Here is a 15,110-nt window from a genome sequence, read left to right on the forward strand (position 1 = left end):
GAGTTTTGTTACCTTAAAAAAGAGACAAAATTGAGCACTAGGTATAAAAAAAAGTTACAGACCGCATAGAAGTTCTGTGATCTACAGCATATGGAATGTCGCTCGTTTCCCAAGAAACAACTTCATTTCATGCACCATTTTGACAACCTCCACATCACTACTCTCCACAAAAAAGTACTCGCTCAGAACAGAATTCATTAGCTGATAGCAATAGCCAAAGACACACCAACTTATTTAAGGGCAACGATCCCTCTATTAGTAATGGGAATTTTTTGGGTACACATCGCTTAATCGGCACAAATTGCAAAAGTCAGGCATGCACACCACACCAAATTAATATACATAAACTGGCAAGGGATATGTATTAGCAAAAGAGACGCATATTGCCGAGAAGATGGCGAATAATAATATTGGCTGGTTGGAAGCCAGCCCCAAAGTAGATTATAAATCCTACATACATAGCAGGCAGGCCTGAGTGCCAAAGTCCTGGCATAGACCGGATGCTTTTTACTCCGTATTTTTCGCTTCACACCGGTCAAGCGAAGCGAGACCTCTACACAAGTCACAGCGTATCGGGCAATTCAAAAAGGCAAAAAGACAGACCAACTACCCTACTATAAGAAACAGACTCAAGGCAAATACATGGGTATCAACTTCGCATAGAATACATCAACCAGATCAAAGAGCCACACTGTACAGTACATCAGACAAGGATACTCGTTATACACGGAAACTATCAGAAACACCAGCACAAGCTTCGGCAAAAAGGCCAAATCGGTCGCGAGAGGCATCAGCGCAGGATCAAACAGTTTCGCTGAATAGACTAGGCAGCTACGTTCGGCAAATTCCTTGTAGAGAACAGCCTTGCTTTCAGGGCGCAAACCTTATCCTTGTTCATATCCTTTGTAGTATTGGATGCCAGATACCTTGCAGAGGAATGAGGCGACGTTGGGTATCCGTGAGACTCAGACGCGAGGCTCAAGTAGTCGAACACACAGGGCAGAATCGCTTGCAGCCTGGAACGCCTGGGGTTCGACGGCCAACCGGGGACGATCGAGATTAACAGAACAGGTGGGGGAAAAGGCGGGCGTATTGGGAGTTTCGTAATTTACTTGGGGTTGTATTTATCTTTCCATATCCTGGAAGATTGCAACCATACGTCAGCCATCAAACTCGAAGCGAAAAAGCAAGTACTAAATCGTATATAGCGGATGTTGGTGGATGGAGGAGGTGTTGAACGGTTGGCGGAGACTGAACAAGGATGTGCAAGGCTGAGCGCGGCGGCAGTGTACGAGAGCCTATCGAGCCCATCACCCGCATCACATCTGAGACACGATATCTGCACAGCATGGCGAACCACCATCCTGGAGTCGACGCTGCCGAGAGAACAGCCGCAGTCGAGTATTTTTCAAGGGGGAGATGAAGGATGACACGAGAAATAAGGAAAAGAGTGCTGACGTACCAGGAATTTCCCAACAACTTGTTGCCGTGCTGTTCCGCGAGCCGGTAATACTTGGCAGCCATGAACTGAGAGCGGTCAATTTAGTCATTTGTGCTTGACAGGTGACTTGACGTAGCTCGCGAAAGGCTTGGCTCCTCGCCCAGGAGCAGGAGATGACAGGGTCAAAGGGGAGGATGAAGATACCTTATCTTTCTTGCCTCCGAATCCCTCCAGGTAGCACCATGCAGCCTCATTCATGGCATCAGTATCCCCAAGATTGGCTGCGGTCTCGTAGAACTGTCTGGCGGCAACCGGGTCCTTTTCGACACCCCAGCCGTTACGAAAGCAATTGGCCAACTCATAAATCGCTAGAACCAGTTCACCCTTGGCAGCACCGCCTTTCTTCATGCCCGCTCGAAGCGCTTCTGCCTCGACTGAAGCCGAATTTGATGCCGCGGCAGAAAGGTAGGTAACCGCTTTGGCGGGATCTGCCTTGCATCCCCAACCGTGCCTATCACAAATATTATGATATGAGCCTCTGTTTGCGACCGCTGATATCTCCCCTCGTGCGAATTGTGCTCAACTCACCTGAGAGCGAGCCCATACAGCACCTGACCTAGGGCATTGTTTGCACCGTTGGGATCGGCAAGGACGCCAAACATTTCGGTTGCCTTTTCAAGCTCTGTAGAAGAACAACGCGTCAGCATGTTTATTCAGTGTTGGAACCTCCATCGGAGGTTCGATTCTTTTGTAACTGTCACTTCTCACCTCCAGCCTCATGTAGACGGATAGCCTCCTGGATGGTAACCTACGCTGATGTAAGTACACCTAGTTCAACTGCCTGTAGCTTGTAAAGATACATCTGCTTACATCGCTCTCTGGATCGTTCACTCTCGAGTTGCTGCGACTCCTCGATCGTTGTCCAGGTGGTCCGCCTTGAGGACTCAAAGCTCGGCTTGGCGATGCCAAACGTGGGTTTTCTTGGATCAATGTTGTTGCCCTCTTCTCCCATTGCGCCTCTCTTTCCTCAGTGTCGCCGTTCTCAGTTTGAATCTGCGGGAGGTCTGGGGGTATATTCAAGGAGGTCGCGCTGCCGCGTCGTGTACGTGGCCGATCAATGTGGAGCAGATTCGAGAGTCGTGACTCGCTCTTTTCTCTGGTAGGCGACAGTCCAGGTGAGTGCCGGTGGAAGAACGATCCGCGCCTGGGCGAGTAAGACGAAGACCTGCGGTGATCATCGTCAAAGGCAGGCGGATCAATGACCTCTGCGTTGTGTGTATCGGTGCGAATAAATCTGATTTCTTGTGCAGGGTATCTGGAAGGAGGCGGTTGGCCACTCCGATCGTCGAGTCTGTCCTTCTGAAGTACCTCTTTCAATGGCATGAAGGGCGGTCAAGCGCGGGGGATGTTGTGGGGATTTCGGCGGTGCGTGACGTACAGTAGTGGCTTTACACGGTCGTGAAGAATGCAACAAACCAGAGATTCTGTACACAAATTATTGACAAATTCTGAAGCTGATAGACAATGTTATTATATTTATGAGAAAAAAGAATAAATACAAACTTGTGAGACCAGGTCAGCGCTTAACTGTGGCTGTGAACACATTAATTTTAGCTGGCTTTCTTGGAACAGCCTTAATTGCGCAGCGGCTGGCTTGGCCTGCGGATGAGCCATCCATGGCTCGTTCGATGATTGCTACAAGTGTGAAGCGGTGAATAGGAGGTTGTCCAGAAGTTTCCTTCATAAAAAAGTGTACCCGAATCTCGGTGGGAGTGGGTTCACATATCGATGTCAAAGCATGATTGATCCTGAATACGTAGACATATAAATACCTGAGAAGCCCGCAGACTTTTGACTCCACTGGCCAAGGGATTCTGTGGTCAAGATTACTGACACTTTTTCTAATGAGTGGCCTACATATAATATCTGTGTGCATTAGCTAGAAGCCATAGATTACGGCCAGCCTCAAGCATTGTGTGTAATGGTGTTCATCTTTGTCTATGGGTCCAACTATGGGGAAATTTTGCTTAGAGATGATTAGCCAAATTTTGGGAACATCCTCCCTCTAGAGGTAACCAGACACCTAATTCATAAAGAGACATCAAAGGGGAAATGTCTCAAATATTTCAGCTTCTAAACAATGCCCTCGGTAAAGAGTATGTGCAACCAGCGAGGGAGCTCTGCTGTACGCATCGATATTTGAGCCTGAACTCGTCTGCGATAATTATACGGCAAGACCATTCATTCGCCTCTCTGAGTCTTGATATTCTACAAAGGAACATAGTCAAGGGTGGACGTAGTTGGAAAAGTAAATAGATTGAAAGTCTACAGTGTATCACAAAGCGAACAGCCCTTGGATTTTGTACAAGACGGCAAGGAAAGGATCATTTTGTAACCATTTACTGGGACTTGGCGGACACAATCCCTGGAAAACCACAGTCAGATTTGAATTAGGAAAGAAATCTCTGGATCCATCACTTACTTTCCACATCAGCAACGCTCTGGTCGAGGATCTGCTTGAGAACCTTGGGGTTCTTCAGCTCCTCCTGGATCTTGCTGATGACAGCCTCAGCAAGCTCCCGCTGCTCGCGCTGCTTGACCTGCCCCTCGTAGCGCACCCATGAGTCAAGAACCTGCTTAGCCTCGGCGGCGAGGGCGGTTCGCTGCTCCAGCTCATAGGCCTGGGCCTCGAGCTTGGCAGTTTCCTGATCATTGGGTCATCAGCAAGGCGTCCATGCGCCATTGGATATGGAGAGTGCGCACCTTGGAAACCTCGAAGAGCTGCTTGGTGATCTCAACGACACCGCTCAGCTGCTGGACATTTTCAATGCGCTGCTTGACAGCATTGGTGTGATCGGCACGAGCCGAGTTCAGAATGTCCTTGTACTTCTGAACCTGGCCATCAGCCCACTGCTTGTACAGGGGGCCACCGTATTTGGCGAGAGCAGTGAAGACACTGAGCAGACAGAAAGCCGCAACGGTCTCCTCGTTCAGCACATAGAGCTCGTTGCTGATCGCAGCAATTGAGAGACCGGCACCGGCGGAAAGGATCGCAGTCTTGGAAATCAGCGAGTTGCCGGGCAGGGAGTCAAGAATGGACTGAGCCTTCTTCTTCGGGTCCTCGGACGGAACGCTGGAGGCCGATCGAGTCGCCGTGAGGTTGGCGGTGATAGCAGGGATGTTGCGGGTAACGAGTGCCGGTCGCACGCGGGTAGCGCCTAATTTCCAGTCAGAAAACAGTCAATTTGTTCGTGCAAAGGCCCGGGAAACGAACCGACGGCGCTCTTAGCCAGACGCGAAGCCATTGCTGCGATCGTGGGAGTGGAGTGCTGTGATGGAGGAACGGAAGTGACGAGAAGAGGTCGGGATGGAGTTTGGGTGGTGCAGAAGACGCTAGCCCGAAGGGGAAGGCGGATTGGGTCGGAAAAAAGTAGCCGCGGGATATCCAAAATTTACAATTTGAGGCAGCGAGCAGAGAATATCCATATCGAAAACCCTGAACGGAGAATTTCCCCAGGTCGTCATGATGTCGGGCGCGATGGAGCCGAATAATGCTTCAAAGAAACGAAAGAAGTCCTCGAAGGAGGCAGTCGAACAGGCTGTTCCGTCCTCAAAGCGCCGCGCCGTTGCGAGCGATCAGACCGAAGATGATCAGGCAAAGATTGAGGAATTAGAGGCCCAAATCGCCGAGTCGCGAAAGTACTACAACAATATTGCAACTTTGATATCGATGCTTAATGTCGGCGACTCCTCGAGACAGCCAAATCTCGCTGTTGCGGTGTCCCTCTGCCGCGTGTTCTGCAGGCTCATCGCTGGTGGAAATCTCAAAGAACCGAATAGGGCGACTGAACAGGAGAAGATCATTGTGGCCTGGTTGAAGGAGAGGTGTCAAGAGTACCAGAAAGCTCTTTTGGATATTATTCGCGAAGCCGACCCTTCGTCTCAGGTTCGTACATGAGCGATATCCTGTGGAATGACTAGAGTGGAGACTGATTCTTTTCAGATCACTGCCTTCACTTTGTGTATGCGTATAGTCAGTGCACGCGCGATGCATTTGCCCGGGTCCGAGACGCAGGTTTGGTCAACGGGGTTCTTTAAGGGTGTTTTTGAAGCCCTTATCGAAACCGAGGATGGGGACTCGCTGCGATCAGAATTCGTTGAGAAATACGTCAAGGAGTATGAGGATGTTCGATATTACACCTTCCAACAAATATCGTATGTTCCAGAGCACTCAAAAAATTTTGCCATTTGCCTGCGAAACTGACCACCTCTATAGTACGTATGCCGCGGGGGAAAGGCCTTCCCAGGTTCTCGATAGGTTGATTTCGATTCTCTCTCAATGCGACTCCGTTCCTCGACCAGACCACGAGTTTACGAATTTCTATATCAAGCAAGAGAAGAAAGAGACTGGCCAGAAGAACCCTCTCCTGTCGGTCAATGCGCATAAGAAGCGTGCACAGGATGCGTGGCTAGCAGTACTACGGAATAACCTCTCGGAGACTCAGAGAAAGTCTCTCCTTCGCATCATGTCTCACACTATCGCGCCTTGGTTCAACCGACCAGAGCTATTGATGGACTTCTTAACGGACTCATACAATGTCGGCGGCTCGACTTCTCTCCTCGCCTTGTCCGGTCTCTTCTATCTCATCCAGGAAAAGAACCTGGATTACCCACAGTTTTACACCAAACTCTATTCCCTCCTGGACTCGGACCTCTTGCATTCCAAACACCGCTCCAGGTTCTTCCGGTTGATGAATACTTTCCTCGCTTCCACGCACTTACCCGCAACGCTGGTTGCGAGTTTCATCAAACGCTTGTCTCGTCTCGCTCTTAACGCTCCGCCGACGGCTATCGTTGCAATCGTCCCTTTCATCTACAATCTCTTCAAGAACCATCCAACCTGTACCTTCATGCTCCATCGTGTGGTCCGCGACGAGGAATGGAAAGCTGAACTGGAAGCGGAAGGCATGGACGATCCCTTTGACCCGGACGAGCCGGACCCAACCCTTACCGACGCTATCGAGAGCAGCCTGTGGGAGATCGAAACCCTCCAGTCCCACTACCACCCCAACGTCGCCGCCATCGCGCGTATCATCTCCGAGCAGTTCACGAAGCCGATGTACAACCTGGAGGACTTCTTGGACTACACCTACCAGGGCATGCTTCTGGCGGAGCTGGGCGTGGAGGAGAAACCGACGTTCAAGAAGGCCCCCGTCGTGGAGTTCCACATCCCGAAACGCATCTTTACGGACCGTCTGTTGGAGGAAGACAATGGAGTTGATACCGCACCGGGCAGCCTTGTCAGGAAGTTGTGGGATTTCCCGTCCGCGCCAGCTTCATAGGCGTGTTCCAATCTAGCTATCTGGATAGCTGGTCTATAAAGAGATATCTTTTTCTTGGGTGACAGCATCAAATTCATGAAATCTGCTTACTCCTTGTTGGCAAGAGGTATATGAACCAGCAAAAAAGTCGAGAAAAGTGAGACCTTTGAGGCTTGTACATAATAATGAAATGAATAGAATTTTACGGAATCATTCCATTTATATGCATTTCTAAGGAGTGACTTTTGAAAACAAGAAGTGACTGACGAGTCCTACATTATGATACGGCTGACATGCACCTTGTCCTCAGTCATATACATATATGCGAGGCATGTAGTCTGTTCATATGCCATCATTCGGAATTCCTTCCGGCTCGTGTGCCACCAATGGGATGTACCCCTGCTCGGTTCCAACCCAGCCCATGATTCTGTCGCCATTGCGGAGGGGCCGATAGAAGTATATTATTCTTGAAATCTCCTGGTTAGAATCTGAGGCGGAGCATATAGTGTGAAAGATAGTACGGCCAGCTGCGATGGAACCCATAGTGTTCAGTGGCTGCTCAGGTCGCCGACTGTTGAATTGATCTACTGCTTCTAGTTTAGGATCGCCTGGATGGTAATCGCAATTCCCGTCCAAGGCAAAGGCTGCGCGCTTGAGATCCTCAAACTGCTGGTCGCACAGCCAGATCGAGGCGGACAAGATGCCGCTTCTCAACTTTCGAATGAGAGCCTGAGCTCGTGCTCTTCTGCGGTGCGTGCGGACAGCCGCGTTGACTTCGAACTGATTTAGCAATGTTGCAATTTCTGCCTCCGTCTCTGCGGCTAGGATGGCGATCTGAGTCTGCCACAAAAGAGAATAAAGCTCTTTTACTGTCTCTCGGAAAATCCTGTCTATTCCAGAACGAGCGATGGAGACCAAGTAGACCAAGGGACGAGCCGATGAACGGATGAACGACCATTCCCAGAACCCTGCAACATACGCAAAGCCAGCGCGAGATTTGCGCATGCGGGTGAGTTCAAGAATCAGAATAAACGCGCGGTAGACTTCCAGTGTTTGCAATGCGTCTTTGCGGGCCTTTGTGACACCGTGGTCTTGAACGGAGGGTTCGATGTGTCTGGTTTTGATTTGGGGAAAGGCGTGGTCTTTGTACGAATTCGAGTTCTCGATATTGTCCTTTTGTCTAAATGTTAGCGTTGCATTTCTCGACAATAGATCAACGATAGTTACCATGTAAAAGCTAGTATGGCGCAGTTAAACGAGTGTTGACGGTTAATGGGTAGACAGATAATATATAGTTCCTATTACCCTTGCAAAACGAGTGACAGTGAGTTGATAATATAGAAAGTAGTCAGAAGAGATTGATTCAGAAAGATAATTGATCGAAGGCGAGAGAGCAGGAGAACGCATGGTTATTAGAAGTAGCTTTCAGGTGACAACTTCAGGTCTAGGAAGGAGCGGTCGACTGCCTTGCCATTACCTACCTACCTATCTAGGTAGACATACCTTAGAAAAAAAAAAAGAAAAGAAAACGACTAGGACAGGCTGGCATTAAATCTATACCTAAGTAGTATATCAGCTGAAAGGCTTCGGTAGATCATGGATTGATGTTAGTCGGCATCTCGCCCACATCGTTGCTGCTATCAGGAAAGGTCCGTTTTCTGGAATTTCTTATGTGACCTCGGGATTGAAACTCTTCAAGGTATTGAACTGCCGAAGTGAGGCCCTCCATTCTGACATGAGATTTGAACCATTCTATTTTATCTCAATCCGGATAGATTCTCCATAATGTACTGGCATTCTGGTCGTGGACGGGTGTTTTAGCAGTAATTGCCTCCTGTTTCCTGATTAGGCTGAGGCTGGGTCACATGGTCTGCTTCTGTTGTTCATCTGGATATCTTTAACCGAATTAGGTCTTCCGGGTTCGTAGGTACCTAGCTTCATTAATTTTGTCAGGTGTCAGTATATCGTGGACGTTTTCCCAAACGGAACTGGGGAATTCGAGCCCCCGCAGAATGGCAATTGGAATGCAGCATTCGTCAACAACCGCCCCAATGAAGAGAGAGACAGGTTTTGGATCATGGCAGGCACGCTGTCACTAGCCCTTGTTAGAATAACGGGCCGCCTGGAATGCGGAGGCAACCAACTCACGTTCACACCCTGTCGAGATTTCCCGTCCTAGTAAGCATTCCAGAAGGGTGGACTTGATGGAAATGGCATGGCCCAAACCTCACAACGTAGGAGAGCTGAATTCCACAATGGATCGCCAACATCCTCTGCTATATTTATTTGTACATCTGATCGCTCATTTCGTTTTTCCCCCAACATCTCGTGGGGGTATCGTGGGTTCGTCACTCGTTTCTCACCTTTTTTTTCTCTTTGGTTCTTTCACTCACTTGGCGGTGTTTCTGTCTCTCATTTAAAAATCTTTAACTTTGCCTTTCAATTTAGGTTGTAACAATGGCCCTCAAGTCTCTGCTGATCAGCGCAACGCTGGTTGCCTGCGTGCTTGGGCAGGAATATGTGGGCTTCACTCAGTGGCCCAGCACTTTGACGCCCGGCGAACCGGCGACATTGAAGTGGTCTGGCGGAAATGGAGTACGTTTGATATCGGCCCTTTATTGGCGATTGTTGTGTTGGCTGACGTGTGTCATTTTTAAACAGCCCACCACAATCACCCTGCAACAAGGCGACCCAAAAGACTTGCAGGACGTCAAAGTCTTGACTACAGAGGCCCGCGATGGCGAGTTCACATGGATTCCCACAGGGGACCTGAGAGATGGATCGGACTATGCCTTCAAGATCACCCAGGGCGATGCAGTCAACTGGTCTGGAATGGTCCAGATTGCGGGAGGCGACAACACGCCGCTCGAAACAGAGACCAAGGGAACTGCGAGCGCAACCTCTGCCACGAGCAGCGCTCAGAGTATCTCCAGCCCGGCTGCCACGACGTCTTTGGTGCCCAGTCCGCCCAGCACGCCCAGCACGCCTTCGGGGTCGCAGCACCCAACTCCCACCCCTGCAAGCTCTTCCGCTGCCAGAACCACCACCAAGGCCAGGCCGACTTCTTCTCACTCCGCCACGAGCTCTCAATTTACTCCTTTGAAACCCACGTCAACTATGGAGCTTCCCAAGCATATCCAGACAGGCGCTGCCGCTCGTTCTGCGGCCCCTTTGGCCCTGGGTCTGGGCGCTGCAGCAGTACTCTTATTCCTGCAATAGGCAACAAGAACAAATCCTGCCATAATTGCCGCTCTTTGTCACACTCTACCATAGAATCTTACACCTGTTTCAGAAACCAGTATTTCCCAACTGGTCTACAGTATATACCCAGCTTTGCTGAGCTATGCACATTCCTCTTTCCTTCTGTAAAGTTTTCAATAATAGCGCTTTTGAATAAATAATTGTGATTTCCCCATTCTGATGGGCCGCCTTGCCAGAAGATCATCCGCTAGTCGCCTTAGCGTGCTGGGTGATCGGGGGATCTGATGTATCTGGCTATCTGCAGGCCAGGCCACATCATTGTACTCCATCTGCCCGCAATGCTGTGGACTGTCCTCCACCTTCCTAGCTAGGAGGCCGCTTCCAAATTGCGACAAAGTTCATGCGAACAATGAATATGATTGCGGGATTGTTTTAGATTTTTGTGATCTGTGGATTCTAGCGCCCGCCGTTAGTTGCCCCAGCCAGCTGGCGCCGATCTGGTCCACCGAGGCGACTAAGAAGCCCCTGTCATGGCTGCGTTTTAATAGTTCATCGCCCGCCAAGGCTCGGTCCCGGAGCCGCTTCCCGCTCACCGCTGAGGTTGATGCCCTGCTGGGTGCTGACATCACGCAGCGCTTTTCCTTCCGTCCCAGATCCAGCATGATGGGCGCTGTTTGAAATATTCCCCTGGACCCAGTGATCTCTCTCACTTGCATTCTGTCCCCCTTCCTTTTCAACCGTTCTTCATTCATGCGTCCTCGTGCCCTGATTGGCTCCCGCATCCGCCGCTCTCCAGACCACGCTGCTGCGGCGTTCACGGCTCTTCCGCTGTAAGGCTTCATGAAGAGAAACAGCCTCCGAAAGAAGTCCCCCTCTGATGTGCTCGGCGTGAGGGCTTTGGCACTTGATTCCTATGGTGGTAAGTGTCTCTCGGCTCTCTTCTTGTTTGTTTATTCTGTTCTCAGCCATGTCTCCCTTCCCCCTGCTTCCCGGCCCACGTCATACACATGATGCTGCAGAGACCCCCGTCTTGCAAGGTTTGCAAGATCTGGAGACTGTTCTTGCATTCCTGGATTGGTCTCACATGTATTACTTCTGTTCATCAGTGTACTGCACGTGCCAGCCTGGTATGATGTCTGGCCGCAGGAATGCTTCACCGTCTGGCATGGGCCGCCTGAGCCCGCTCAGGCGCATGAAGGAACTGCTGAGAATAGGCAAGACTGTGGCTGACTTGAACGATATTCCAGCAACATCCACAGATGCACCTCGGATCAATCTGCCGCGTGTTGACACTCGCTTAGATATGCATCAGCACAACGGCCTGTTCGAGGCGTCGATCCCTGACCGACGGGTCGCATCGAACCCCGAATCCACCTCCGGCGGTATGTCTCCTCCCCGTCCTCGGCAACCGTGGCCTGCCATTTGATGCTGACGAGGTCGTAGATGGCGCCAATGGTCCTTCTCCCACCCCTGCAAACACCGAAGCGGCCACGGAATGGTCCTCAGCGGTGGGACACGCAGCCACCGGGAAGTCTGGTCGTGTCATCCATAACCTGCAGGAGGAAATTGCACGCTTGACACGGGAGCTGAGTCTTTATCGGTCCCGAGCGGAGGAAACGCTCCACAACAATGAGACGTTGAAGGAACAGATCCTGAACTTGGGTGAACGACTGAGGAATTCCGAACAGTCTAATGAGGCCAATCTGCACTCCATTGCTCGGAAAGACCGGAAAATCGAAGAGCTCCGTGCCGAAGTTCAGAGCGAGAAGACCAGGCGACAAAAAGCCGAGGCGGAGATGGCCAAGATTCAGCAGCTGATGGCGGAGGAGCAAGATGAGTTCCACCGCAAATGTGCTGAGTTACAGGAGATCACGAACCACGCCACCACGCAGTATGATGCTCTTGCCAAGGCCGCGCAGAGAGACAAGGCCGACTTGCAGAGGAAGCTCAAGGCTGTCCGTGATGACCTCAACGCCCTTCGCCGTGAGATTGAGAAGAAGGACAAGGAGCAAGAACGACTGGATGCCCTCATGGAGCGGCAGAACAAGGAACTTGAGGCTGAAAGGGACCGCATAAACCGTGTCTTCGAAGCCTATGAAGCGTACAAGACCGAGAACAACCGCGAGCTTAGACAGCTTATCGAGAAAGGCCACGCAAATGAATCCATCATCGACAATGCACTCGCGTCTCTGAAAGAAACTGAAGATAAGATGAAATGGACAATTCACGTGAAAAAGGAACTCGACTGGGCTGAGTAGAAGGCGGCCATTTGCCGCCTTGCATTCTTTAACTTTGCATTATTCGTCTGCAATCTCCGCTAATCAGCTATATCAAGCTCACATCAGAGAGGAAAGGGTTCGTCTCAGTTGGAATCCTCTCCTACACGACTATAATTCCAGGGGTTCCCTGCTATACCCTGCCGCTCGATCCCTAATAATGCAACGCTTTTTAATTCCGAGTTCACAGGGTTGAAACCCTTTCAGTGACTCTATTGACACACCAAGGGGAACGGAAAGCGCCGGTTTGAGTCTTCTTCGAGCGGCTTTTTCCTCGTTCGCCGAACTCTCTCCGCCTTCCTCGACCTTATGTCTTCCAAGTTTTGTTTGTCTGATACCCCTTATGCAGACTTCGCCTAAACTCGGAGGTTCCGTTTTGCTTTAGCATGTTCCTTTCTATGGGATGCTTCGGATCTGCACTACATCTACACATGCGTCCTCCTTGCCTTCTTGGGCGGCGGTGATGTGGAAATTGTTTCGAATTGAATAATACATGTACATGGGTCAAGAGAGTCAGTTGTTAACGCATTTTCATCGGGATACCCTCAAATGCATTTGATGGGCATGTGATGACTTATGAAGAGGGAAAAATATAGAATCATGATTTGTATCTATGAGGTATGTCCCATTTCATTGATTAATGGGCCTAACAGGGAAAATTGCCAGTAATTAATTTGCGGTGGAAATCAACGGGTGGTTGCATGTACATACCTACATACAGTCCAGGAGATTCGGTTGGCAACCGTGATGCGACCCGGTTTTGTTCCTGGCGCGTTTGTTGCTTAGATGACTGCCTGCTTGCAGAGTATAATTGTTTTATTTCCTAATGTCAGTCTCTATTAGAGCTCTCATTTTGCTTGATCAGCTTTTTCAGACTAGTCCTATCTTTGTGTGTTTTATTAATTAAGGAAGAGCGAGATGCCTCCATTTTTCCTACGGCTTTCATAAGAAAGTGTTGCGATTTTTGACGGAACTGTCCAGGTTTTTTTTATATTCACCTGCAAACTGCTACTACAGGTAGTTTCCATATGAGTGACTGAACACTGGCACTCCGTCACTAATCCCCAGTCCACACGCTGCTCACCATTAACCAATTATTTCTCTCTCAATAGGACTAACAGCCATTATCTTTCTCAGTCAGTGACGCCTTCTCTCAATTAGTGACGCTGAATGGACGGGGCTTTTTTGATTTGATTCGTTCTCTACTTATTGTGACGGCGAAATCCGGTCTCCAAGGCTCTTTCATTCACTCAGTCACGCGGGGTACACAGGTATAAGTACTGCATTCTAACTGTAGGAGACAGCCTGCCATCTTATCCTTTTGCTACCATCCATCTCAAGTTTCTCTTCTTTGCTAATTTCTCTGGAAACAAGCATCTGACAGACCCTACAAACGCGTCACTCTGACACCTCCTTCCCTCTTAAAGAACTATCTCAACAAGCATCTACGTGCAGCTGCAACATATTCTGTGGAATAGTGATCTTCTGGGCATCTTTCTGCTGTCTGGAGAGGCCGACTATTGTGCAGCCGTCATGGCCACCAAGTCGCGCGTGATCCTTGCGTCGACGTGGGCGTTTGAAGATGATGCCGTGAGTATTTCCATGCAGACTAGAAGCTTCAATAGAAGACATACTAATATGGGCCATACAATAGGCACGAGAAATGCGTGATCAGCTCAAGTACGTCAAGACTCTTTGTTATTGTGCAATACTGGATGTCATTACTCACTTCTTCCAGGTCGGAGGCTGGCAACGCAGACTTAGGCATCGAGTATAACGGCAATGACAATGTGAGTATTCTCATTGATTTTTTTCTTATGAAAATTCCAGTGTCATATCTCATAAGTACGCGCCAGGTATTCGTTATTCATGGCGAGAATCTGGAAAGATCTATGGCTAAGTTCGGGGCTCGGATGACGGATTACATTGAAGATCAGAGAAACAAAGATTTGCTCGACGTGAGTGTATCCTCAACCTTCCCAGTGTAATAGCCAGAACCTGACCTTGGTTGGATTGGTATCACCAGATTCCTCGTGTACGGCGGTTGGAAGTATCGGAAGTTGCCACCGCAGATGAAGACACCGCCGAAGTTCCAGAATCTGAAGCCCAGGGCAATCTTCTGGCCTTAGATAGCGACAGTGGCGACGAGGCTACATATACGCAATGGACAAAGAATTGGCTCTCCTCGAGTGGTGGAATTGGATACTTCTCTCATGCGCCACGAGACTTCCTCAAGGAAGTGGGAACCCTCACTGGGACCCAAATCAGTGTCGAAAGCCAGGCGAAAGGGCTTCAAGTCTTGGGGAAGAACACAAGTGATGTTGATGATGCCCTGGAGAAGCTAACGAGACTCGACAGTTCGTTGGTGAGTTGCTTCATGATTTGTAGTCTTCCTTTCGATTTCTCCAGACTTCCATACGAATGATTCATCCTTCTATGTCCTTTGAAGCTAACAGAGTCTTAGTCGCTTATGACAAGACCCCAAATCAACCACGCCCTTCAGGTTCCTGAAAATGTCGCCTTGCGCTTCAAGCTTGGCAGTTATGAAAATCGCCATGGAATCGCCTCGCGACACATCCTCGCAGATCCCAATGTCCCGCTCAACGCCAAGCTCTCCCAAATGGCTGTCACAGTGGCACTGGGCTTTGACGCTGACAAACGAGGCTTCGCCGTCACCCAACATATCAAGCAGCCTCAGTCTTCGAACGTTCCGGTCGTATCCCGAATCTGGTCTGATTACAAGTTTCAGGAGATAGGAGACGGGGCGAAGTATCTCCAGCTTGAGGCTGTTACTGAAAAGCGTGACACTGCTTCCGCCTCTGACGCCGGTGACGAGGCCACCTCTGGTGGTAATGACGACGTCTCCTCTGA

The 15,110-nt window shown here is 49.8% G+C and overlaps 7 protein-coding genes across 7 annotated transcripts; 4 read left to right on the plus strand and 3 right to left on the minus strand.

Annotated features, from left to right (window-relative positions):
* Positions 1-1,546: 1,546 nt before the first annotated feature.
* On the minus strand, positions 1,547-2,824 carry T310_2134 (uncharacterized protein; the record flags this gene model as incomplete). The annotated part of the gene is made up of 4 exons (XM_013475002.1): positions 1,547-1,952; positions 2,030-2,123; positions 2,210-2,249; positions 2,312-2,824. The coding sequence occupies 4 exons, from the start codon at positions 2,822-2,824 to the stop codon at positions 1,547-1,549; spliced, it is 1,053 nt and encodes a 350-aa protein (XP_013330456.1).
* Positions 2,825-3,840: 1,016 nt separating this feature from the next.
* T310_2135 (H(+)-transporting two-sector ATPase) lies at positions 3,841-4,746 on the minus strand (the record flags this gene model as incomplete). Its single annotated transcript, XM_013475003.1, has 4 exons — positions 3,841-3,866; positions 3,924-4,146; positions 4,205-4,659; positions 4,716-4,746. 4 exons carry the CDS (start codon positions 4,744-4,746, stop codon positions 3,841-3,843), a joined length of 735 nt encoding a protein of 244 aa, XP_013330457.1.
* A 425-nt stretch (positions 4,747-5,171) lies between these two features.
* Positions 5,172-6,783, plus strand: T310_2136 (Ribosome biogenesis protein Noc4; the record flags this gene model as incomplete). Its single annotated transcript, XM_013475004.1, has 3 exons — positions 5,172-5,387; positions 5,445-5,656; positions 5,718-6,783. The coding sequence occupies 3 exons, from the start codon at positions 5,172-5,174 to the stop codon at positions 6,781-6,783; spliced, it is 1,494 nt and encodes a 497-aa protein (XP_013330458.1).
* A 321-nt stretch (positions 6,784-7,104) lies between these two features.
* T310_2137 (uncharacterized protein) lies at positions 7,105-7,992 on the minus strand (the record flags this gene model as incomplete). The annotated part of the gene is made up of 1 exon (XM_013475005.1): positions 7,105-7,992. One exon carries the CDS (start codon positions 7,990-7,992, stop codon positions 7,105-7,107), a length of 888 nt encoding a protein of 295 aa, XP_013330459.1.
* Positions 7,993-9,219: 1,227 nt separating this feature from the next.
* Positions 9,220-9,981, plus strand: T310_2138 (uncharacterized protein; the record flags this gene model as incomplete). The annotated part of the gene is made up of 2 exons (XM_013475006.1): positions 9,220-9,357; positions 9,424-9,981. 2 exons carry the CDS (start codon positions 9,220-9,222, stop codon positions 9,979-9,981), a joined length of 696 nt encoding a protein of 231 aa, XP_013330460.1.
* A 949-nt stretch (positions 9,982-10,930) lies between these two features.
* On the plus strand, positions 10,931-12,221 carry T310_2139 (uncharacterized protein; the record flags this gene model as incomplete). The annotated part of the gene is made up of 2 exons (XM_013475007.1): positions 10,931-11,345; positions 11,407-12,221. 2 exons carry the CDS (start codon positions 10,931-10,933, stop codon positions 12,219-12,221), a joined length of 1,230 nt encoding a protein of 409 aa, XP_013330461.1.
* Positions 12,222-13,772: 1,551 nt separating this feature from the next.
* Positions 13,773-15,110, plus strand: T310_2140 (uncharacterized protein; the record flags this gene model as incomplete). The annotated part of the gene is made up of 6 exons (XM_013475008.1): positions 13,773-13,829; positions 13,894-13,919; positions 13,978-14,029; positions 14,096-14,197; positions 14,266-14,604; positions 14,704-15,110. Coding segments are annotated over 6 exons (983 nt in total), but the record flags the coding sequence as incomplete, so codon positions are not given.

The sequence above is a fragment of the Rasamsonia emersonii genome, assembly GCF_000968595.1.
Source record: "Rasamsonia emersonii CBS 393.64 chromosome Unknown ctg1118621760015, whole genome shotgun sequence".
Lineage (NCBI taxonomy): Eukaryota > Fungi > Ascomycota > Eurotiomycetes > Eurotiales > Trichocomaceae > Rasamsonia > Rasamsonia emersonii.